This window comes from Colossoma macropomum, unplaced genomic scaffold (genome assembly GCF_904425465.1).
Source record: "Colossoma macropomum unplaced genomic scaffold, Colossoma_macropomum, whole genome shotgun sequence".
NCBI lineage: Eukaryota > Metazoa > Chordata > Actinopteri > Characiformes > Serrasalmidae > Colossoma > Colossoma macropomum.
Window position 1 is genome coordinate 20,061,690 of NW_023494787.1, and position 26,121 is coordinate 20,087,810.

Consider the following 26,121-nt stretch of genomic DNA (forward strand, 5'->3'; position numbering starts at 1 on the left):
GCTAATTCTTTGGTGATACGAAGCTGAAGTCTGCTATTCACCAGCTTCTTGTTTGAATTTTCCAGTTCCACCTTAAATGGTGCAGCAGTTACATTCTGGCGCTTCCGGCATCAATACTGCTGGACTATTTAAGGTGGAACAGGAAAATTAGCTATCTAGCTACCGAGACATTAGCATACTTTTAGGGATTTTTTATGCATGTTACGAAGAAAACGGCCATAATACATTGAAACGACATTAAACTAAGTTAATACAATGGTTATCGTAATTTTTAACAGAGAAAATACTCACATTTGTGGGTGTCTTTTGGTCACTCACGCAGCCATCTTGCCGGTTTTTCTTTTTTTCTCATAACATTCTGTTTGGAGTGTGCTTCTGAAAAACCTCTGTTTGGAGGGTAATATAGCCCTAACACTTTGCCCTACCCATCTCAACAAAAATTGGGACACCCTAACCCTAGACGTGAACGCGCAAAACAGAGGGCTAAGGGCTAAGTGGTAGGGGCGAGGGGTGGGATTGGGCCTAAATCACTTAATGTTAAAAGGTATAAGCTGCAGTGAACCTTGTTAATGACGCATACAGGAGAAAATCATAATGTAGGCCCGATGTGTCAAACACCGAGTCAGGCCCGTGGCACAGTCCTATTCGGCCCGTAAAATTATTTTAATTTTCTGTTAATATTAGCCTGTTTCACCATGAGCTGCACTACAGTCCCCAGCATGCACTGCACCGTAATGTGTGCCTTGACCCCCTTCCCCCATAACAATATGGGTTGGCGGTTACACAAATAGAAAAGATGATGCAGTTTTAAAAACCTTCCTCCTGGGGACATTTAAAAAGGTTAACGGTTATCTGTAGCTATTGTAGCCTATTGTTTTATATAAAACAACTTCTTTTTATTTAAAACTATTTTTGAATAGTTCAGGTATTTAGTGGCTATTTTGCTGTTGCAGTTTTGGCATATTTTGAAAAACAATGGTCAGTTCGGGTCATGGCAAAATGTTAAGTAAAAGTAAATTAAAAACACAGCTGACCCACGGATTTGTCAGTTTTTTTTAATATGGCCCTTTTAGTGGTTGAATTTGACCCCCCATGCAGGTTATATGAATAAAAATTGGAGATGCATCAAAATGCATGAAGAATTGTTTTATGGTGGCAATGTGATGCCTTGAATCAAAATTGAATTGAATTGTGAGGTGCCCAGAGATTCTCACCCCTGCACTCTGGAGAGCTGTGGTGAAAATGAGGTTTGCTCTACTCAGAAAACATGCAGAAATCATAACATCTGGAATTCAGGCTGAGATATGAAATGATATGAAAATATGAAGAAGGCAAAGCAAAGGCTTTAGTTCATTCATGTGAAATTAAGTACCGTATGTAGGGCACTGATGTATGGTAATGTGCTCATTAAGGTATCTTAAATCTGAATAGCAAGTTAGAGCAGCACTGCAATGCATTCCATGAAGTAGAGTTACATGGAATTACAACTGCGCATGTTAAGTGTTAATCAGCTTATGCTTTTAAAGGTTTAGTTTAAACTGATTGCTTATAACACGTCATGAGGGTCTTGGAAGAACTCTGTAAACCCAACTCCAATAGAGGTGGTCTGGGATAGTTGAACTGAAGCATAATTAGAAAAGTTTGCTCCAAGACAAGAACTAGAAGAATAGCTTAAAATGGCTTAATTACACGGTTGACAAAGTGAGCTGTGAAAACATGTAGAAGCTACCAAAGTGCTGAGTGATGGGAGCCAGTGGAATTAGCTTACTAACACGATACGTCTACTGCATTTGCTAACTCTATCTGGTGAAAAGAGGAAAAGTGCCATACCATTTAGTCGGGTATCGATGCTCAGTAAAACTTTTCATACCCTCATTTACTTTAAGTGTCCATTTATCCTGCTTAATGTTGTGTATTGTTTTGTTTATGTAGCACAAAGCAGTTGCACTATGTCGATAAGCCAATATGGAGACGGCAAGGAGACAGAGATGAGTATAGGAGGCCAGCTAATGCAGGCTTCTGCGGCAAACTCATTAAGAGCTGTGAGGAAGCATCTTCAATTAACTCCTTTAATTAAAGCACTTGTCATATTGCGGTGGTGAGTCAGGGTGGTGGTGGAAGGGTCAGTCGCTCTTTAATGAAGATGTAAGTGAGAGCCCCAATGCCTGTCGCAAAGCACACGAGATATTAGCCCCTTCATCAGCACCGCCCAGCCATTCTCACTAGAGAGACTGCGTGGCTGTTGTTAAGCGGTGTAGAGTGCCCCTTATGAGCACCGTGAATAAGCGGAATTATTTCCTCCATGCCTCAACTCAACATGATACATATTAGGGGCATAACAATACACTTATTTTCAGGTTCAACTGATTTTTTTTTTTTGTTGATAATTTCTGTGTTAAAATGTCCCCATTCAACAGATCTGTAGTTACATGCTATACAAATTGGCTCAGATTGGCTTGCCTGCATGAGACCTCTAACAGAATGAGCCCCAGAAATTGCAACCTCTGGAATTTTTAGCGATTGAAAATAGGTGAAGTGTTAGTGTGTGCACAGAATCAACACTGCCCAATACACCTTTATGCATCCAAATTCCAAGTTCTAGATGCCAGAATTATCACTGACAATGGTTTTCACGAAAGACAGTGAATGAGAGATCCTTAGTAGCGACCGCAGAGCATATCAATGATACCAGAGATGGGGACTCAATTCAGTGTCTTGTAGTTAAGTTCCATGTTGATTGACTCACAACTCGACTTGAATTCAAGACTTAAGATTTGTGAAATTTCAACCTGGAAAAAAAAAACACAAACAAAACTGATTAAATTAGGAACCAAAATGGACAATGGATGAAACCTTTCTGAAATATTCTTAAACAATCCATTAGATGATCCATTGATGATCCATTAGACTTAATAGCGATTCTTCTAAAATTCCAAATGAGAAAAAACATTAAACAATGAGGAGATATGAGATACAGAAAAGATATAGGAGAGATGTGAGTTCAGCTGCGTGTTAGAAATATCTTAGATTGTCAGCTAATCTAACTGAAGTTTTAGCAAGTTACAGATCGTTTTTTTTTTATTGTGCTATCTAGAATACATGCTAGATAAACAGACTAACCAGTTGTTTCAAGCTGTTTTGCCTCTTTCCTCTAACCCTCAGGGGCCACGAATTTGCCCTGGGGTTTACTTTTGTACAATGCAGTGACTGCAGATAATACAAGACTAAACTAAAATTCTCTACCAAGGACTAGAAACATGACTTGGATTCACATGAATGTTTGTTTTTTCACCCTTAAAGCATTTGTCGCGAGAGAGACCGACGATGCAGAAGAATGAGAGAAGTTTCTCATCATCGGTCAACATGTCCTCACTGCCCTTTGCATCTAATCAAATCTGCAGCTAAACCTTGTTTTGGAGTTTATTAGAACTGCAGGACAGTGCCAAGAGAGAAAGCGCGAGGAAAGAAAAAAAAATAATAAATTGATATACAAATAATGAAATTGCAGGCAGCCTCACAGGCTGAATGACTTTTGAAGGAGTCGGCCGAGGAGAAGGCAAAAAAAAGCCTGCAGTCTCCTCCCAAATCCACTCTCTGGCAATGAAGTCAACATTTGAATAATTAATCTGTGCTTCTGCAGGGCCTCAAGCTCGAGCAGAGAGGGAGGAAGAGGGAGACAGAGCGGGCGAGTGGAGAGAGATAAAAGGGGAACAAACGTGTCCACCGAAAGGTGAATGAAAGGTAGATGGAGAGAGGTGAAGGAAGGGAGGAAATTGTGAGCAAAATGTTCGTGGAGGGAGAAACGGATGGAGGTGGCTGCTTTGGCACCGTCTTCTCTCTATCTGGGAACAGATGTGTAATTAAAAATCAATAGTGGAATGCTCTACTCTAATGCAGATTTATTTGTACGCACACTGCTTATCGGTATGAACCTGTTCCAATTCACTGCATCCCTTTGAGCTGTAATTGCAATGGCTACTCTGCGATTTTGTGGTCAAAGAGAGCGGGAAAATCATTCCCCCTCTCATCACTGACACTTCATCATCATAGCTCAGACTCCCTATACTATGGATTATGTTCAGTTCAATCATAATACCAGTGGCAATAATGCTACAACACTGATGCAAATTGTATTAGTCTTTATTTTTTTGTTTATCCTTTATTTGACTACAGATAACTGTGATTTATGGAAGACTGAAAGCATTATGACTGAACCAAATGTTTATTGTTTATTTCATGAACATGTTTTAGCTGATTTCTTCAGTTTAGTGTTTCTCTCTGACTCCAATGAGGACTCTAAGTACCTAGCAAACGATGACATATAATGAACTTGGAGTGTTTGTTCCACTGTGTGGGAAACCCTTAAATGCTGATGACAAGTGTAATTTCGTTCTGCATTTGTAATGCATGTAGGACATAAAGACAGCACGCTCCTCGTCTCAGCTTGGCTCTCTGACTGAGGACAGTTGAGTGATGAGTGTATGCGGTCTGCTGGCGTGCTAATAGTTGTCCTGCCATTTACCCTATTTTCTCCCCAGCATCACTCACAGCCTGCGAACTAAACAGGCACTTTCTAAAACTTACGTCTTCAGTCTTGGAGCATTTCCCAGGCTGTTGCACTGATTAAGGGCAAATGATGTTCTCTTCCGCCATCCACATCACTACTGCTTTATTTTTCCTGATGCTGTATTTACATGTTTTTGAGAGAGACAGAGACGGAGACAGAAACGAAGAGAAGAAGGACAGTAAAAGCATTTTAGAAAACATCATGAGAGGAAGGCAGATGGTATTTTTGGCTGGTCAGACATGACAAACAGTTTGTGAGTTTAGTAGGTATACCTACCTTGGCTACCCTCACTGTCCATTTTATCAGGTGTACCTAGCATACAAGTGCACATTGTAGGTAAAGCGTTCAAACTGGAGCCTATATGTTGCTGTTGCTGCCTTCTGTCCTCTCCACCAATGGAAAGGGCCCACCACAGTACCACCACTGACCAGATATTACCTTGTTGGTCCACCATTCTCAGCAGAGCAAAGATTTCAGGATAATAGTGGCATGATGGTGGGCGTTATGCTGATAAGGGTTTCTGGCACAGCAGTGTTGCTGGAGTTTTTAACCACCTCAGTTTTGAGAGATTTTTCCACCAACCAAAAGTATCAAGCCAGCAAGGGGACAGTGGTTAGAAACTGACCACTGATGAAGCACTAGAGGATGACCAACACAAAATGTGTGTAGAAAAGGATGTACACCAACAAGGTACGCAAGGTAGATGTGTCTAATAAAGTAGGAAGTAAAGATTTTTCCAAAGAATTTATCAGTAATTTATTGTTATCATGATAAATTACATCACAGTATGCTCTCTGATCATTTTATGGGTACTGTCACTACTCAAAGAACACAGAACAACTACATGTAAAAAAGCTTAACTTGTAGGGGTCATGCATTTCTTTACACCCAAATTAGCAGACTATTTTAGCTTATTTTTGCCCTGTTTTTATTATTCTTTTTTGTGAAAATGTGTTTAAGTATCAAGTATAATTTTGCCATATTACCCTTACAATAAAGTGCACCTGTACATAATAGACTTATAACACAATGAATATCACAGAGCGCTTTCACAGTAAGCTTTATGGGCACATCTGTATCATGAAGGCAGGCACCAGGCTTTAACATAGCCTGTCTATTTTCTCTTCTGCTTAGAACCTTCTTGATGATGAGGAAGTTCATCCAAGAAAGCAGATGCTCTAGAACATTATCAGCGTGTTGAAGAATTACTCCATTGAAAGCGTGAAAAATAAAAGTTTTGAACATACAAATTTCTGACATACTTAGAGTAACTCCATTTCAGAGAGCTTCATGGCTTTTGGATACAGATGTTCTGCACAGCTGCTCCAATTATAACACCAATTATAACATGGTGCTGAAGTGTCCTTTAAGCAGTTACTGTGTAGTAAATACTGCAATGTTAAATCTGCAGAAAACTAGAGACATTGCTAATGAGTTATGATTTTATTGTGAAAAACATCATTACACAGCCAAGTTGGGGTGTCCTAGTATTAGAACATATACTATTATGATAGTACAGTTTTTAAAGACATGACTTGGTATCAGATAAACTTTAATATTGTGGTCTGATTTTAAAGTTCTTTTTCCTCAGCTACTATTTCCTGTTTTCAACCCAAGTCAAAAGCTGAGGGTGTTACGCTAATGTTAATGTTAGCCCAAAGTGATCTCACTAAGCCAGAAATCCTGCTTTGCTGTATATCCTCCAGGTGCTGGTGCATGTTGAGTGGTGAGACATAGAGAACTGAGCTGGTTAGCTATGACAGGATGAGTGCAGGGGATCATTAGCAGCCATGTGAAAGACTCCTCGACCATTTTAGACCATTTATCCCCCTCGTGATGAGTTTTGCTACTGAACTCCCCTGGTGACAACTCATCATTTCTGCTTTTTTTTTCTCCCAGCACTTTTTCTGGCCTGAAAATCCCCCAGCCTGATGAGCAGTGTATTATATCACTGCTTCCCTACATTCTATAATTCATGCCTTCAGTGCTATTCTTCTTCTCTCCTGTCTCCCCTCTTTCTGACTCTCTCTCTAGCATTCTCCATCATTCTCTCTGTATTAGTGCGTTAATAATTCTCCTCAGATGTAGCTTTCTTATGATATTTGCTTTTGCCTGCACTTGCTGTAGCAGGTTTATCTCGGGTGTTTTTAAGATTTAGTATTTGTTTGCCTATGTTTTTTCTCTGTCTTTAAACAAAACAGTGAAATGGCATGTTTTGGGCATTCAGAGCAGCGGGCAAATTGTAGAAATGCCTTGCTCAAATGGACCCTTAGGGACAAATGACTCCACACATTATGAAAAAGGCTGCCTAAATGGATATCACTGCCTGACTGTTTATGCAAAGGGGCAGCGCTGTAGCCTGAAATTATAGTAGCTTCTGCAAATAAGAAGTGACTAGGGCTCTTTTTTATTTTCCGTTCGAGTGGAGCGGGGGTGTGATTTTGAGATGAGCCGATTGCCTCCTGTTCATTAAGCTTGGAGCTGGTGCTCTGGATCTCTGACATCCACCGCTGCGAGGGGAAATGGGGGTGAAGGGGGTGCAGGTTTTGATTACTGTGCCCTGGCTGTTTTTGGAGAGCCGCCCTCCACAGCCCAGTTTGTGTTGGCACAATCCAAAACAAATCCAAACAGGCTAATGAGGTACCACCGTAGAGATAAACTCTGATCTGTGGGCTTCGTGCGGTTCACAGCTGCCAGTAAAAATCTCCTCATAACACATCTCACACCTCAGTGCTATAGATAGTTATTTGGAACCTATACCAAGGTGCCACCAGGGCTTAATCTTCATTTTTTGTTCCAGTGTGTAGATTAAAACTGAAAGTTTAATTCTACTAGTGGCCAAGCTTGTCTTTTACAGCTTCACCCAGCTGCTGCAGGCAGATGGTTAGGGCTTATGCTTGGCCGTTCACTGGTTGTGTGTATTAGCTCTTCACTCAATATGTGCACTTAAGTCAGATACATTACAGTAATCCAATCTCTAGCACAAAATCACTTATGGCACCCATTACCAGCCATGATTGGCTTTCACCGGGAAGCCATCATCAGTGCAGTAGCAAAAATATCCCAGCAGCGCAAAGTCCGAATGTGTGGAATGTGTAGATGTGTGAATGAGTTTGCGGGGGAAGTGGAGAGGTGTGAAGGTGTATTTATGGAGGCTGGCCAGAAGCTGGATATATGGGGTAGGAGAGGATAATTGGGTGGCACTCACCCCAGGCGTTAGCCACTTTAAGGTGCTTCGCTGGTTGCCCCCCGGCCCAGGCTCCGAGGCCTTGAGCAGGGGAGAGTTACAGCCATGATTGTGTCCTACACAGCAGTCTGCACTGACAGCACCATCAATCGAGCCAACCTTGCCTAACAGCTGGGGAGGAAGACCATGGTGGAAACTGCTGTCTTCATGTGGATGCTGTGGATGGCAGAAGGAGCAATGGACTAATGGACAGGATGGAGATCCCTTTTAGCTCTTTGTGACCAAATTTAAGGGCAGAAGGAGCCACTAGAGTCTGTCATTTTAGGACCGTTTGTCACACAATCACTATGCAGGCACCTTTTCTTCCATTTGGAGCCTTATGGCTCCAATCTTGGTCCTTCCTCTTGGTGCTGTTTGCACCTGGATCTCTTCAGAATGTTATCAACTCCCCCCTCCACTCAAAAAGGCACCTCGGACTCTTAAGGCTACAGGCTACTGTACTGTACTATAACCCAGACCTTCACCACAAATCCATAGTAGATTACGTGGCTTGAATTTTACACACGGGGGCAGCTGATCCGAGGACTTAAGATAAACAGACAAATACTGTTTTCGCCACAGCTAATGTTACTAGTTTTAAAACAGCGGGTTTGGGAAGAGTTAGTTAGCTGAAATCAAACATGATAATTGTGCTAAATGAGTTTTATTCCATCAAATCTCTGTGTAGCACTTCTGATCTGATGTGCCGTGGCCTTTTGTTGGCTTTTCATCCTTCCATACTTACAAAATATATATATATATATATATATATATATATATATATATATATATATTAACAGAAGCTATTTGAATAACCAACACATTTTTTACTTTTATGAAACCACACACTTCTGTAAGGAAAGTGTTGTTTTTCAAAGGAAATGCTGGCTTTTCACCAGTAACAGTGATTGTCAGATTGAGCAAGAGCCTCATTTTAGCATTGTAATGCAACTTGCTATGAGAAAAAGAAATGTTCATTATCTTGTAGTGTTATATAAAAAATTTTATGTGACAAATAAATAAAACTCCATGTATTTATTATTTATCATCAGTAATAAAAACAACAAGAACAATAATAATAATAATAATAATAATAATATGATAATCCATGTTTTTAAAGTGAAACGTCGTTTTTTTTTTTAAGTAACATATTCAAATATTAAATATTCGTTAGTTGCAGCCCTAAATTCGATGTTTTATTATGAAAATTTGTTGTGTTTAAAAATGATCTACTAATCACTGTATGCTACAGTGGAAGATCAAGAGCTCTATAGCAAACGCTAGTAAACAGGATTTGTGATTGAAGTAAACAGTTTGCTTATCGCTCTAAAACAGGAGTCACATTCTGTCACATACAGCATTGCATTATGGGCATTTTCTGTCTGCTTGGGCGTAAAGCCTACTGCGTTGCATTGTGGGATTGTTTGTAGTGACTGAGGATATGCAGGATTACCCTGTCACCCTGTTCTCTGCCCTCCACTATGGACTGTGGCCATGATTACTGGAAAATCCCTAATAAGCAGATTCTGCAGAGACATCCTACCACCTCTCGCTGTCATTTGTTACAGTCTTCACCTACCCATACTGTCACTATCACTCCCAGTCATTCACATACACACAGAGTGGGATATTGATATATGCACATACTGTACACACACACACACCACACATGCCAAGACATACTCTCCATCATTTATCTCTTGAAGTCATTCCTCTGCATGTATGTCAAAAACTTGCTGCTGCTTCCCCCCACTCCCCTCTCCCCCATTCTACTGCAATGTCGCTGCTTCAGCAATACTCACTCACATCTACTGAACGAGATTAAAGGGAGGACAACCTGATTTACTTTCATGGTGTTTACACAGTGAGAAAGAGCAACCAGGGGGCTTTTGTTCATTTAAAACAATTTGTCTCAACTCGGCATGGGCCTTAAACAGTGAGACAGGGGTGAGCACAGTAAGCATCCAGAGAAAGAGAGAGAGAGAAATGAAGTGTGTTCGCAATGATGAAAAGAATCAGCACAATTTATAGGAGCACCATAGGTGGCAAACAGCCACTAGAAGGTACTCAGTCAGTATGTTTGTGTGTGCTTGTTTGTTTGTTTGTATTGCTGGTTTTTGAGTTGAATGAACGCATTTCATGGTGGAATTTGCCACTGTAGAATAAATTGTGCAGCTCCGTGGCACCATGCTAGTCTGCTGGCACAGGGCCACGTCTGAGGCACAGACGGAGCTAGCCATGCTAATGCAGAAAGTTGAATTAACCCGTGCAGCGCTGCATTGCGAGCAGTGATGGTAAACAGAGAGAAGTCACAGCACTCGGTGCGTGGTGACAGTGCTTGGACGCTGCGACTCATTATTCACAGGCTGACACTCCATTTAATCACATTTTATTATGGAGCTGCACTGGGCTGTAGTAAATCAGCATCCGCATGGACGTGCTGAAGTCTCGGGCAGCAGTGGGCGGGGGGAGGCGGCATTTACGGATAGTTTTAATCAGGAGAATTTCTGCAACAGTAAAATTTCCTTTACTGTTAGCGCACACACATAAACTGGTGCACGTGTGTACGCTCCTGTTACCTATAAATACAAGCGTGTGTACACATGTAGACATACATTTCTGTCACATCTGCTGAATGAAGCCTGCTCACTCCTAACCCATACCTCAGTGTTCTGTTTTCTCTTTCCTCACTGCTCTCTATCCTTCGCTGTGCCCTCCCCACCCCCAGGGACACCTAGGATAATTGGAGGCAGAGCAGTGCTTTTCTAATGGGGGTCCAGCCAGGATGCTGAAGGACTCACCCATGTGGAAAGAGCTCCAGATAGGCCTTTGCTGTAGCCTCAGCACACCTCATAACCCTCTATCCTGCTTCTGACTGATCATGTTTGGGCTGGCTTCAGCTCATCTGTCTGCAGTACTGTTTGAGTGCTGATTTCTCATAGAAAGGGGTCAAGGAAAAGACTTCAATTACTGCACCCAATTTCTTATCCCTCTGCTAAAGAAATCTGGCAGTTTTTCATGTAGCTTTTGGTTTGTATATTGATTGGACACATTCTTTTTATCCCATCAACATTTTATCCCACAGTTTAATCAAAGGAATAGTTTGTTGAAAAATCAAATTTTTCCTTATTTTCCACTTAGTCCAAATGCAGTCGATCAGCCAAGACATGTTTGGTGTTCAAATTTTGCTTCTGTAGTTTAGAATTAGAGCTACTGGGCTAACAGTGTTAACACTAGAATTAAGTAGTAACCCAAACTGTTTCCACAAATAATCTTCATATATTTGCTTTAAATTACGTCGAGAATCAATGCAATCATTTAGTGAAATTTCAGGGACAGAACCTAAAATTAGAAGTGCATCATCTGCATAATGTCATTTTTTCTGGTACTATTGCAGGAATGTAGTGTTAGCACAATAATACCAGAGGCTTACTTTCTGCAAAAGAGTTGCGTGTCAGATAACCTACGGACATGCGAAGCAGGGACACTCTACCACAGTCACAATCACCTGGTATTTGTCACAAGTACACCGTCAGGTCCTTGTCATATGTGGACTCACAGGTAGGTTGGGGGAATCACTAGTTGCTCCAGCATCCACTTGATGCGTTTTGTCATGTGTACATTGAGGTTTAAACATATATAAAGTTGCGGCTCTTCTGTGTAGAAAATGTGGTCTTCAAATTTGTATTTGGACATTGTATTGATTTTCTGAGTACCCTTACTTAGCTTCTTTACCTACATTAACCCTGCGGTACATCTGTTTTGTGAATTCCCCTTAGCCCTGTCTTTGGTTGTCTTGTTCAGAATGATACCAAATTGTGCTCAAGAAAGACGATTCCAGTTGTCCTAAATGTCTGTGTGACCTGAATTAAGACCTGAATGCGGTTTAAATGGGTTGAGAGAAGATTTGGGTTATGTATTCATGGATATGGTTTGGGTGACTGTTGACTTTCAGGTGTGTTAGCGCTGTTAGCCCAGCACCTCCAGTTCTAAACTTAATAAGCAAAATTTGGAAACAAAACATGTCTTGGCTGATCGACTGCATTTTGCTCACCACTTTGCAAAGCTCAAGATTTAACTGCTTCAGTACATTTAGTGTCACTATATTAAACCCTGCATGTTTCTGCTCAAGGCACCAAGCAGTAGAAAAACAAAGTTTCATATTTATTAAACATATAAACTCCATTAGTGTCAGGTATTTGTTATTTTTTTTAATAATTTATGCAAAAGTTATTGTAACCAGTAGCTATACATGCTTTCTAATAATAACCAACTAGCAATAACAAGGTGACTTATACATAGTCAGATAACACTGCAAAAAACATTTCGTCATGCAGATGTCTTCAGTGTGTGGTTTCTGCAAATACTGATTGCTGTACACTTCAGGAAAACTTAAAATACGAGCTAATTTTGATTTTTAAATTGCAAAAGGATGTGAAAAAATAAGCTAGTCTTGTCACTAACTACACATATAAAGGTCATCACGCAGCATCAAAATTTAATAAATTTGATCTTTTATTCCTGCCTGTGCCATATAGACAATGCACATACACTAGTGTTCACAAATTTAGAATCACTGTTCAAAAGTTTGGAATCATGTTTCTCAATAAAATAAAGACAGTTTCCTTGCAAAAAAAATAATATGATTATAATATATATATGCAACTTCAAATGTTTAAAATTATTAGTAGGTCTGTATAAATTAAGGTTAGTGAGAAGTGTCTAAAATGATGATTCTGAATTGACTGTACAACATCAAGAATTAAATGAAAATAAATTTGATAACCAGAATATCCAGTAAAGTGGTGATGATCTCAGACAGGAAAGCAGACAAAAAAATCAAATAATTTTGTGAAATGAAACTCTTTAAATATTGAATAAAACATCTAAAAAATTGCCTTTGATGTCTAGTTTGTAAAATTTGAATCTACATTGTATGTTATTTTCGCATAAAAAAATTAATATGACAGCTGATTTCAAACTTAAACTGGTGGAAAACAATGACATCATGTGAGTCAATAGCTGAGATGCTTGCAAAGCCTGTTAATGAATCTGCATCAGGTATTAATCTTAAAGCTTTTTATAAATTAATCAGTGACTTTGAAGCAAATTGGAAGGAATTGAAACATAAAGCCACATGCTTGCTTTTGCAGTTTGAGGAATAAAATCATTGTGGTCATTATGAACAGTTGACATCTTTAGATTAAGCTAATACCTCCTTAGGGATTTTGGGAGGGTCCCTTTGCAGTAACTGTCACATTGAGGCACCATTAGACCTCCAGGTTGTGAAGGTAGAGTGTGTTACAAGGCTGTCATTTTCTTCATTTTCATCTAGAAAAAAACTCAAACAGCCATAAATGTGTGAGCAGGTAGGACTTCCAAGCCACTCTTTTTTTCCCTGCGTGCATAGAGCATGCAGCGAATCAGATTCGCTCCACTCAGTTTCACAGTGAAATTGTTCTGGTTCCAGATGTCATTGCTGGATTTGAGGCTTGCCTGTGAAGTTCCCTGTGGAACTATTCGTTCTCCTCCTGCCTCCATTTCTTCAGTTATTCTCTATGATCTCAAATGAGTATAAGTTGAAAGAGCTGATTGGAGCAGCTCGGATCTGCTCCGAGAGCTCAGAGATTTGTGGCAGTACTGGCACCGAGCAAAGGCTGTATGAAGAGCACTGACTGCAGCCATAACTGCTTAATAAACAGTATTACTAGGGCTGCACAATAATAAGGCCTGTTAATCGTTATCGCGATATTGCGCCTTGCAGTCCTCATCTCAGAGAAGGCCATAATATGCAGATGCGCACTGCTTTGAGTATCTTGACCAACAACAGTTGAAGATGAGTGTTTTTGTGGGTGAAGTGTACATAAAATTCAAGAAGTGTACATTTTTAGTATTTAGTGTGTCCACGCTTTGCTTTTATTACAGCTCACATTCTTTTCAGGACACTGCTACTGCACTTTTGGGCCTCCTTAGCCACTGTATAATCTGGATCATAAGTACAGTTTGGGCATCACATGAATTCATGTGAATGCACCTCTATCACACACATACTACCTTCAGGTGGAAGGGTGAGCTTTATTTGAGTTAATACAACCTAGAGGTAACCAGCCTTCAGGGTACAACGTCACAGCTTTGATGAAATCATGACTGTGTCCATTATTCTTACTGTGCCAGTTCAGTTTCCTCACCGTAATGAGAAAGATGGTTATGAACACGTTACTCTATATGTTTACTAATGTGGTATTATAATGTAAAGTCATGCCAGAGGCTGTGGGTCATTTGCACTTATAGATTGCTGAGAACAAAACAGCTCACCCAATACTAGTCATATTTAACCTCTGCCCTGCGAAATGAGACCGCTTAACAGCTCTATTGATTGTGAATGTGATAGGCCTGGATAGCTTTTATTATCTAGCCATGCAGATGATTAGAACATGAGGCCTAGGGACTCGACACCTCTACTTATCACCTGGTCAACCGTGTAAGCCCTCTCACCTTTTCTTTCTCCTTCCTTCCTTTTTTTTTTTAGTCTTACTCTGAGCACTGTTAAAAACTAAAAGTTCTTAAATGGTTCCTGGCTTGTATGTACAGCTCCAGTACAGCTCATTATTAAACCTTTACCTTATTTGGAGGTTCATTGTTTCAATTTTTGCATATCTTCTTCAATTCTCCTTTAAAGGCACTCGCATATAACCTGGTACTTAAACGTTTCATATCAAAACACTTTGCACACCATTTCATTTGTGTCTCTGATGTGGACTGAATGAAGAATGAAGGGTTTCTGGCATGTTGCATCAGTCCATGGTGATTTCCTGAGTGTCCATTGGTCAGTTTCACACAAAGTGTAGACAGACACACAAATCGACCAGTTACACACGTTAAGAGGCAGATGACGTGTTTCTCAACCCCTCTTCACAGCCTCATAACTCCGGATGTGAGTCACAAACGATCTTGTGATAAGATGGAAGTGAAAGGGCAGACTGTACAGATTCAGGAAATGTTTGAATCATATTTCTGTGCTGTATTATCACAAAGGCTATGTTCACATTACCAGGTTGAAGTGGCACAAATCTGATTTTTTGCCGTAATGTGACTCAGATCTGACGTTTTCAGGGCTGTGTGGACACGCAAATCTCATCTTTTCAATACAACCTGAGTCACTTTCATACGTGGTCCTAGATCGTATGCACATTCGATTCGTGGCCATGCGACCTTAATGTGAACACTCAGATCGGAATTCATGTGCTTTTTTTCCACTGCGTGTGTGCCATCATTCAGCGTTACCATGGCAGCAGCGCCGAACAGAAGTTAAAGCCTGTAAATGGTGGAAAAGAAACACATCTCACCTTTTTGCCTTCGTCTCGCTCTAATAATGAACAGCTGAGAGCTGATCAGAGTTAATTATCTTTGCAGCAAAGGCTCGTTCTGACCGTTAGTCTGTTTGCTGATGATGCACGTGACGCACGAGATTCATTCACGTGATGTTACTGAGTAGGATGTGCGCATGCAGGGTCATTTCAGGGCGCCGGCTCGTTCACATTAATGACAGATTTGAATCACTTACCTAAACGAGTGTGAACCATCATGTCAGAGAGATCGGATTTGAGCAATGAGGTTTGTAATGTGAACGTAGCTAAAGATAGAAAAACAGATATAAATACATTGAATGTGACGCACATGGAAGTTTGTGGACCCCAGAGGGATAACCCTTTAAGGGCTGATGCAAAAAATGTGGCTGTTTCTGCAGGTTTATCTGCTGTTCCATGTCAATCACATGATATCTCGGTGCTGTTGCTGCATGCATTTGATAAGGAAAGAACGTTCACATATCAGTTGTGTTTTATTGCTACTCTAATTAAACAATAATAAGAGCTTATAATTCTGAATCTAGCTCTGAATGAGCTTGTATGCTTATTTGGAAAAAGTCACAGTGCATCAAAGGATGCCTCATGCGTCTTTTATACAGCGGTAGAAAACATGGAGGCACGCAGAATGTTCTTATTCTACAAGATGATACATTTCACTCTGGTCAGCTTGGGCATGCACATGCCGTAACTCCTCTGGTGGCTGAGTTTAAGAAGTTAAAGGGGCCATAACCAGATTCTTTGAATTGGATCACTCTCTAGACGCTCGGATCTATAGAGTTAACACCTTAAATGCCCTGGACCTGCTGGTGGGTGCAGGTTTCCATTCTGTTCCATTTCTCACTCTCAAGTAGCTTAAGGCTAACTCAGTTTGTAGCTTGGTTTCTGTAGCGTAGTGGTTATCATGTTTGCCTCACTTGTGAAAGGTCCCTGGTTTGAAACTGGGCAAAAACAAGGGTGTTTGCACTGTTTTCCATGTAAGTACTGAATGATAACCCTAAGGATGTAATAAGCCTGGGAATTTAGGGGTTTAAAGGTTCTTCACACTCACACATCTCATTTACAAAAATAGTTCTTGAAACAGCCGCACATTTAAAGGTTCATTTGGAGAGAGCAAATGTTCTGTTATGGCACTGATCCAAAGAATCCTTTTTGGCACTTATTTTTAAATAAAAGTCTAGTTTACGTGCTCAGGAGGAGTCATTCATCTGTTTTTGTTGCTGTCATGTTCTGTTAGGCAAAACATGTGTTTTCATTGATTATATTCTTGTATCTGCAGGTTAACGGGCTTCCAGCTTCCTCCACCCATAGTCAGCACTGGAGCAAGACTTACACTGTGGCTACTGTCAGACTATGCTGTGAGTGGCCAGGGCTTCAAAGCAGTATATGAAGGTAGGTGTCCAATATGATGTGTAGGCTAATGTCTCTCTCCCTCTCTCTCTCTCTCTCTCTCTCTGTCTTTTAAACATAAACACAGCCTCACTCGTCCCTCTATTCCTTTTCCATTTTGCCTCTGGACACTTGCTGTTCTTTCTTTGTGTCTCGTTCTTTGTTGTTCTGTGTTGTTGTAACCACTCTCAATTGCCATCCCTGTTCAGAGTGCTGTGCAAGACAATGACGCACTGACACGGTCTATTGGTCCGGTACTGAGTGAGCTCAGTGATGGGAAGAGAGTGGACGCCCACATTAGCATGCCTGCCAGATTCAACTTTCATCTCCCTTTTTGTAGGCTAATTGTATTAATATGCATGGTTAATTTAACGCATAAAATCAGACCATGCTTTCTTTTTGGGTTCCACGCTGGGTCGTTGTCATATTTCTTCTGATCTAAGTGATTTTACGGCCCAGATGTTAGCATTTTTAACTCCTGCTTCAAACTTGCTAAAGAGAGAGTGAATCTGCAGTAATTGCACTAATTAACTGACTGGGAGTGCTATTGGGTGGCAGGTGAATTGAGCCCTCTGGCTACTTGGTCTGCGCAGTGCTAATGGACATGGCCTGTCAGCTAGAAGGCAGAAGCTATGTGGTCTATTTAGCCTGACAATATTCTTAAAACTACCATTACACATGCGTCTTCATACGTTTAGGCCTGTTTAACCTTGCTTGTTTTTGACTGGGTGACTGTTTTTCACTGCAGCGCTGTAGAAAAGCATAATTGGATACACTGAGTATGCAGACATCACCGTCATCTAATGGTTGAGTGTACAGACATGGCCATTAGCGAGCACAGGGTCATACCGAGTTTATGGAAAATGCTTCATTCACTTCAGAATCATTGTGCGTTGTTTAAAGAGTAACAGCAGAGAATTTGTAGTGAGGAGAATTGCCGCTCAATAATGTATTCTGGGTTTGTCAGACACTAGAGGGTGCTCCTGAGCGAGTGCAAAATGAATGAGTACCTTCAGAGCTTTTGTACAAAATCGTAGTGAATGCTTAATAATTTTAATACAGAAAAATACACTGATTTTCCCAAAAAAGAAGAGCATAAAATATTTCAAGACTACTGTCATATTTTTAAGCACTTTTAAACTCAAAATATCGAGGACTTTTAAAAAGTGCCTTGCGCATTCATGACGTTGGTGAGCGCAGACTGCTTTACTCAGCCAAAGAGCTGATCAACGCACCAAACAGTTGGTAATCAGCAGCAATAATGCTAGCATCCTAGAAAAAAGGGAAAGATACTGATACGTTTTTTGTGATGTTTTTAATAGAATACATCCTTCTACCTTCCAAAATCATGAGAAGTTACTTGGAAAAAGTCACAGGGCATCAAACAATAAAGGATGCCTCATGCATCTTTTATACAGTGATAGAAAGCATGGTGGCAGCCATATAAAAAAGCCATATAAAAGCAGAAAGGGAAAGACAGAATGGTCCGGCTTAGCACACAGATAGCCACACCCATCTTATCTTTAAAACTGCTCTATGTACATTTTGTGGATTTGGGGACCTCTCTGGTGGAAATGTGTAATTGCACAGAACGTGCGGAAGAACATTTTGTAACATCACTTGTGCTTTGGACCACTTCCCTGACCAGATGAATCTGATGATTGCGAGCGCTTTGAAAGAATGTTCAAAGCGAATTCAGTCAAAACTTAATGAATGACATGAGGATGAGGATGTAAGTGAATGATCTACTACTGTCAGCATATCTTAAACAGTATGATGTAGATTTTGCATTATAGACATAAAAATTGAACAAGACCTTCTTTTTGAGACTGTGCTTGTGATGTTAATACGTAAAGATGTATGATGTGGTCCAGAAGACTCCTGCTAAATCCAACTTGATGCCTCTTTTTAAATGTTATTTATTTCAAGCTTTACAGGGTGACACACAGCAACACATGGACACCGTATTTTGTTCATGTTTTTTCTCTCCTGACAAGCTGAAATTAGCATTACTGTCTCTGTGGTAATGGACAGATGAAAATAAGCCAATAAATTTATGATCTTGGTTTGATTTCTAAGTTTGCTTTGCCAGTTTCTGAACTAACCTTAAGTAGGTGGTTGGTTAATTTACAGCTGGGTTATCATGCTTTGATTCTCACATTTCAAACTCATGTTTGTTCAGTGCAGCAAGAGACGAGCATTGTCATCAGGGGGAGGTAACGCTAGTTGACTGGCAGTGTGATGTAGATTTGCACTTTATTACTGATCTGCTGTCTGTCATACGTGCCTATAACAGAGTTAATCCAGAGGGGGCACTAAAGAGGCTGAACAGATCACGATTATGACATTATTTTGACAATTTGAAGTGTTAAAATTTTAACAAAGACCAGTTTATTTATTAATACAAAGCAATATATTTCAGTTTTAAATGAAAAAAAAATGCTTTGGGGTGTAATTACACTTTAAACCTTCCATTTCTATTTCTCTCACTCTCTGTCCCTCTCTCTTTCAAACAGCCTCTCATATCCCTTCTGTTCTTCTTGTTTAAGTCCCTATGCACGCTGAAAGCAATTGCTCTTCAGGTGATGGGCTGGCTTTGGCACTGGTGTGGAATGGTTATTGATATGGTGTAATTGGGAGATATCGAATTCTCTGGTTCCAGCAGCTAAGTGAAAATTTAATTGGAAACTTCAATCATGGTGAGCAACAGGAAGTGATGGAACAAGTGGGAGAGAGAGGAGTGTGCTGGCTCTGTGCGTGTTCCTCTGAGAGCCAACCTACACTAATACAGATAGTCCTCTTATCTGACCCATATGGATCGGCCTAAATCACACTGTCGCTGTAATTATGTGTCACTACCCGTCACATGACCTGCACAGGGGTTGCTGAATTAGAGAGTGTGATATATGCAGCACGTGCCCCTGGTCCGACTTTCACCGTAATGAGAAGCCTGTGAACCGTTATCAATCCCACACAGCCAGACACTTGGACTGTTTTAGTGATCTGCAGTCGCACTGTCCCTCAGAACTCTAGACAGACTCATGATGGCAAATTTAAAAATGTCCAATTATAGTTTTTTCCATCTCAATAGCTCCTTTTAATGGTGGGCCTTAAGCTGTGAATAGGTTCTTTCCCCATAGTGTGCCTCCTGACAGGGCCAAGGATGGAGTTGTGACCTCAGACAGAGCTTTGTGGACAGTTGTCCTTAAGAAAAATATAATAATGAAGCTGCATTTGTAGCTGCTGATGTCCTTTCAAGGCAACATGTACTAAATTTTATATATTTTATTTTTTGCCTTGAGGTCCACTTTCGTGTGGTTTTATTTACTAAAAACCATCATAATTCCTTTTACATGACCGAATTGTAACCTTTCTTTATCCCTAAGAATTAAAGAGGCCTTTAAAATTGATATATGGCAGTGACCTCTGTTCTGATTGGCTGTCCTGTATTGTACCTCTTTCAAAAGAGAGACTGGCCTGAGACATTCCTTTAACTTTAAGGTAAATGGAGTGGCTACACCGTAGGCTGACTAGGTGGATACACTGTACTGTGCAAAAGTATGCAGACCATTCCTTTATTTACTTAATTCCAGTCAAATTGGCCATTAAATACAAGTCTGAATAAACAGAAAACATGTATTTAACAGAAGACTAAGTGTACACTCTTTGCATTCAGGAGACTTGCTTTCAGTTTTTCAAAGAAATCTGCAGGGATACTTTTCTGCACACTGCAAAAAATTATTTTGTTATGTGAAATAATCTTAAATCTAGTCAATATATCTAATATTTTTCACATTGAAGTTGTTTTAAGCTTATTATAAGGTTATTTAACTTATTTCTAAACATTTTTGCTTGTTGTAAGTGATGTTACTTAGACCAGATTATCTCACTGTATTGGCAGATATATGTGTTTGTTTCAAGCGTATTTCTTACAACAAGCAAAATTATCTGCCCACATACTGAGATAATTGAATAATCCTATAATAAGCTTACCGCAAACCCAAAATGAGAAATATTTGATATATTGACTAGATTTGAGATCATTCCAGTTGCCACGGTACTATTTTTTGCAATGCACCAGAAGTTGGTTGCATTTTCTGCTTCTTGTGATCCAACTAATCCCAAACACATTCAGTGGTATTAAGGTTTGGGTTCAAAGATGAAAGCATTAAGTACTGTTTATCAGATGGTGACAGTTTTGGTGGTCTACCAGGTCTTGCGAGGTTTTTGGAGTCCTGTTTTCACTACATCTTTTAACACTTTTTCTAGTATTTTTCACTTATTTTGCTTTGGCATTAACCTTCCTTAGCAAGTGGATTATCTTACATCACATCTTCCTAAATTTCCTAAATCTAATCTAAGAAATATCTTCTGAAAATGAATAGCTTGTGTTTAAAGTCATTTTGACTGGAAATTTAAAAGAAATGGAGATAAGTGTCTGACTAGTGCAAAGCACTGTACTGTGAATGTGTTGATTTTTGTAACATCACAAAAACGGGACTGTTTTTGAAGCTCAGTTTCAAAGGTGAACTGAAAGTTACATTTTAAAACATTGTTTACACACTTCATCAGACTCTTTTATTTTTAAAAAAGGGATGAAAATTTGGTGTTTCATAATACAGACCCTTTAATTATTGTAGCCAAGCTGGGCTCGGTTTTCTACCCTTCTCTGGATTGTTGTTACACTGTTTGGTGTTTTTGCCAAAGAACTGTCAGGTGTATGAAAAAGTAGAACTCCATCTATGGAAATAAACAAGCTTGCACTCGGCTTCAGGCACTGTTAGAGAGTTTGATATATGCAGCACATGCCCCTAGTTTGACTTTCACAAAAAACAACACTATAATGAGAAGCCTGTGAGCCCTAGGACGCTGGACTGTTTGTAATCTTTAGTTCCAGTGTTGCTCAGAGCACCTTATAAACTCATGCAGGGCAATTTAAAATGTAATAATAATAAAGTGTATATATATATATATATATATATATATATAATTTTATATATTAATAGCATTGCTTTGTTGTGGTGGTTGACCTTGTGGGTGGGATTACCTTATGGTGTGAATGCGTTGTTCTGTAGTTCTCTGTATGTTCATTATTCCATAGTTCCACACTCGCACCCGTAGACAGGATGATGCACTAACTTTGCTGTTGGTGACGTGGTTAATGACGTTTTCTGGCATATAATTGTTATGTAGGGCGAACTATGTGCTTTTCTTCACCAAAAACACGCACACACATTATATAATATCTGGAACCCCTTTGGTGCAACGCAAATCAAAACAATGTCTGCCTCTCTGCTGAGCAATAATCTCTTTCACCCGTGTTCTAATAATGTTTTCAAAGCTTTGAATGGATTTACGTCTGTGGTTTTCTTTTTGCTCACATTGGCTTGAAGTAGCCTCCTGGAAAAAGAACTGTTGGCTATTTGGCAACCAGTTTAAGAGTCGAAAATGATTAAACCTACTTTTCCTTCTGCATGTATTTGCTTGCACAGTTAATTTTGCAGTTAAATGGAGTTATGCAAAAAACTGCAGTGAAAGAGAGAAAAACAAGCCAGACACTCCCTACTAGCTACTCACATTCCCTACTCACCACTCCCATTTTCCCATGCTGAGGTTTTGCACCCCTCAACCTCATCTTCTCTGTTCTCCATCTCTCCTACACTCCACTCTCAGATCTTCAGCAGGGGTCTTGGCCTTCCAGTGCAAGCAGAAACCACCCAGAACTCAAGCGCAAATTCTCTGAGTTCATTCCACCTTCTACTGTTCTGCAGTGTCTGCTCTAACCACAGTTGCCCAGCTGAAAGTGTGATCCTTGCATGCACATATTGAATATTTATGGCAATATTTATACTTAATTTTCAACATTCTGTATACTGTATAGAGGAGCTTTATTCATGGTTATAGCTCTGTGCTCCAGCAGATTGGATTTGAAATGAAGCAGTGACTATGCAGTCAAAGAGCAGATTTCCAGCTTTTAGGGGTATTTACATCAATATTAGCTAACGATGTATAAATCCTATATAATATTTTTAGACATACCCCTGCTTTAACATATATGTAAATCCCTTCTACACATCCTATCAAATCTCTTCTCTGTACCAAATGTCTTGAGTTTCACAAGGACGTCTGGTGACAGAAAAGTGAGATCTAATTGGATCCACTGCCTGCCATTGCCATTGAGCACCTGTAGCGACTGGAGTTAGCTTTACCTAAGAAGCATACTTATCTAGCCTGCTATGTTTCTTGGATATAAAATTAATACTAAAGCGAATAAATGTGAAGTTGGTGGGCCAAATTTATTACATTTATTCGACCCTTTGTGGCTATAAAGTGCTAGAAAAACGACAGATATTCCTCAAGCAGGAGAGCTGATTCTACTGCAGTGGCAATATGAATCCAGACAGTGTTATATTGCCTGGAATTCAGTGTGCTTCAGTACACTGGATCGTATACAGATCCTGTCGTTAAGAACAAAAATCAAACTCTTTTTGAAAAAGACAAAGAAATGTCTAAAGATTATACTTCAATATGCTCTCTGGCTACATCTGTTTCTACACGTACATGCATATTCTGCATATTTTTTTTTTTGCTGGATTGGATATTTTTTCCCAGTTTTCCCAACAATTTAGCCATTTCCAATTTCCACTTGTTAGCTAGGTCTGCCCCAATCACCCATTGCTACCGAGCTGGGAGGGTGAAGGCTAGCAAAAGCTTCCACTGAGACAATGCATCGTTTTGAAGGCTGCTAATGCAATGTCATTGGACAGCTCAGCGTGCTTGGAGGAGAACACTAACTTCTAATTCTGTTACGTCAGTTAACAGATGCCCACTAGTATGCTCACTTTGGCTAGTGATGGAGAGAGGAGTGGGCTGTCCTACCTGCCCAGAGAGAGTGAGGACATGCGCAAATGTTCATTCCTGTGAATGTGAAACCTTTCTTTAAAAGATACATTGGTACAGTTCTTTGTTGTCTTTGCAACTCTGGGGAGGGAGCATAATGATTATAAATGCCGGCTCTCCATCATTTTGCATCTAAACACTTCCTCTTCATTCTGCTCAAAAGAAATCCCCTGAGTAACAGTGAAACATTAGGGGAATTATGAGCAGTGCTATCAATTAGCACTCACCAGTCAGCCCTGAATTTAGTTGCCACTTTGCTCACAGTCAATGGAGACGCAGGCACGCTCTCTGCCCTGCTCCATCCACTCTGCTAGCTGCAGCTAGAGCCCCTCCTGGGACAAAACGAAGAGCCATTTAACACAGTAATGAGAGCCTGCATGTCACAGGGAAACAGCCTTACATTCCACTGATAAGGCTACACGTGTGTGTGGTTGAAAACATGCTTCGAGTCAATTTGAGAAAGCATGCTAGCTGCAGTGTGGCTCATTGCTTTGATGTACTAAGAACATTAAAACGGCGATGATGAAAGTGTGCATTAAATAATCAGAATTGCTGAATTAAGCATAGTGCATTGCAACGTGAAATGGCTGAGACTCTCATACATCGTAAGTCTCTCATCTAGTGTCTTTGATCATTCTCTCTATTATTCTACGGTTTAAAACTATCATAGCCTCACATCTGCTTTCCAATCTGTATCTGTATTTTATGCGCAACATTTTTTTTCCTGTTCTAGCCGTCAGCTGCTGCATTCACGCTTTGACACTGTGTCTGTTGCCTGAGCACTGAATAGTACACAGACTATGAGAATAATGTCTGATAGTATGCTTTGCTTTATGGTGTGATTTTCACCACAGGATGATACTAAACTGCAGCTAAACTGGAAACAATTACAAATATGCCAGTAGCTCTTCTTGACTTCTTGACTTTTGGCAAATAAGGCATACTTGTGCGTTACAATGACATCATGCTTCATAATGCAAATTATGATGTCGTTGAACATGCTTGGAGATATTAATACAGACCACAATCTGAAAGACCTTTGTGTTCATGATATTTATAGCTCATCAGATGGTTTGAGCACTACAAACAAATCATTAAAATAATTAATAATAATTCAGAAACTGAAGCTCACCTTTAGATAATAAACTGTTTTTGACTGCAATTAATGAGCCCCTGCTGATGAGGGTTTCCTCTCTCTCAGTGATGCACAGAAATAGGACCCCTTGTGGAGAATTATTATACTTTTCACAAAATAAAGATGAAAAATTCAAACTCTTACTTTTTTATTTAGTTAAAATGACAAATAGATCCATTTACTGGAAGTATTTTTATGGATTTTTTTCTTAGCTCTACTATATTTTTCTGTGCTGCAACACTTCCAACTTTTCTAGCACAAGTGCTGCTTGCTCAAAAGGTTTACATACAGCCTTGCTTTTGATAATAGTATCCAGCTTCTTTAACAATGCTGTCAGTCATAAATATACTTGCTTGTTTGTGGTGTGAATTCAGGGTGTTTCTTGAACTACAGTGTAGATAATATTTACAAAACCCTGAAAAAGCATCCTGTGGCCGTTCCATCAGCATAATGTGTACGAGCAGTCAATTCTGGCTATGGCTTCTAAATCAAGATATTTTAAAAAATATCTGATCGAAGGCATACCAAATTGATGAAAGGTCAGCCATATTCTATCTACCACCAGTTACACCATCAAATGTTGCCATGATCGCAAAAATGAGTAATAGCTATGTATTTATGTTTGCTGGGGTTAATCAGTTACCTTAAGTTCCGTGAGCCCTGCTAATGTTTTGGCATTAACTGCTTTCATTGTACTGCATTTGACTGCATTCAGTGTACAAATGGGGCCTCTGTGAGTGCCACTGTTGCTGCTGTCAAATGTGACGTCAGTCGAATACTGTCTACAAGATTTCATTAGCCTTAACGAGTTACCATTTTGCTATGCTGTCTCTATAAGCTTTACCACTGTGCTGATGTTCTGCACTTCTGTTCTGCACTTAATAACCATTCCTTGTCACATATATATTAAAGAGGATTTCTAACATGATGAGCTCATGTGGTTTTGAATTGTATTTAGTTCATTTGAACGGGGATGTAAAAGGTAAATTCATTAAAACCTCTTAAGTCTTTGTTTAAGGCTGTTTCTTGACATTTTAAACTGCTTGACTAAACAATGTGACATATGTATGTCTAGAATTAGTTGACAACATCAAAAGTACCATTCTGAGTATAAGCTTAGCAGTGAATGTACAGTGCATAATTTGAGCTGTGAGCTTTGTGCTGGGATGAAGTGTTTCTGAAGGATAAGGTAGGATGTTCTCTCAGTTTTGTCTGTTCTTGGGCCACTGCCAAGCAACACCACAGAGCAGTTTGCACAAAAGGCCGTTAATTAATGGAGCACTTAACTAAAATGCCCACTATGATGAATCAGATCTCTGTTGTGTGCTGGTTAAGGGAATCTGCATGCACACACTGTCCCATCAATTAAGCACACTCCTCACAACACAGCTTCCGCCTCACTTGCGTGACAGTATAGGACCACTTGCGTCATTTTTGCGCTGTGAAGAACACGTATATGTACGGAACAAGACCCCCCCCACACACACACATACATCTGCACTCTAACGTACACCCCTCTCAGTGTGCTGAAAAGACTCCC

At 39.9% G+C, this 26,121-nt stretch overlaps 1 protein-coding gene across 1 annotated transcript in view; it reads left to right on the forward strand.

The window, feature by feature from the left end:
* csmd1a (CUB and Sushi multiple domains 1a) overlaps positions 1-26,121 on the forward strand; it is a 195,137-nt gene that overhangs the window by 38,730 nt on the left and 130,286 nt on the right. Inside the window, exon 3 of the mRNA XM_036565503.1 lies at positions 16,437-16,549. Within this exon, the coding sequence (XP_036421396.1) occupies positions 16,437-16,549 (113 nt within the window). The remainder of the gene's footprint in view (positions 1-16,436; positions 16,550-26,121) is intronic.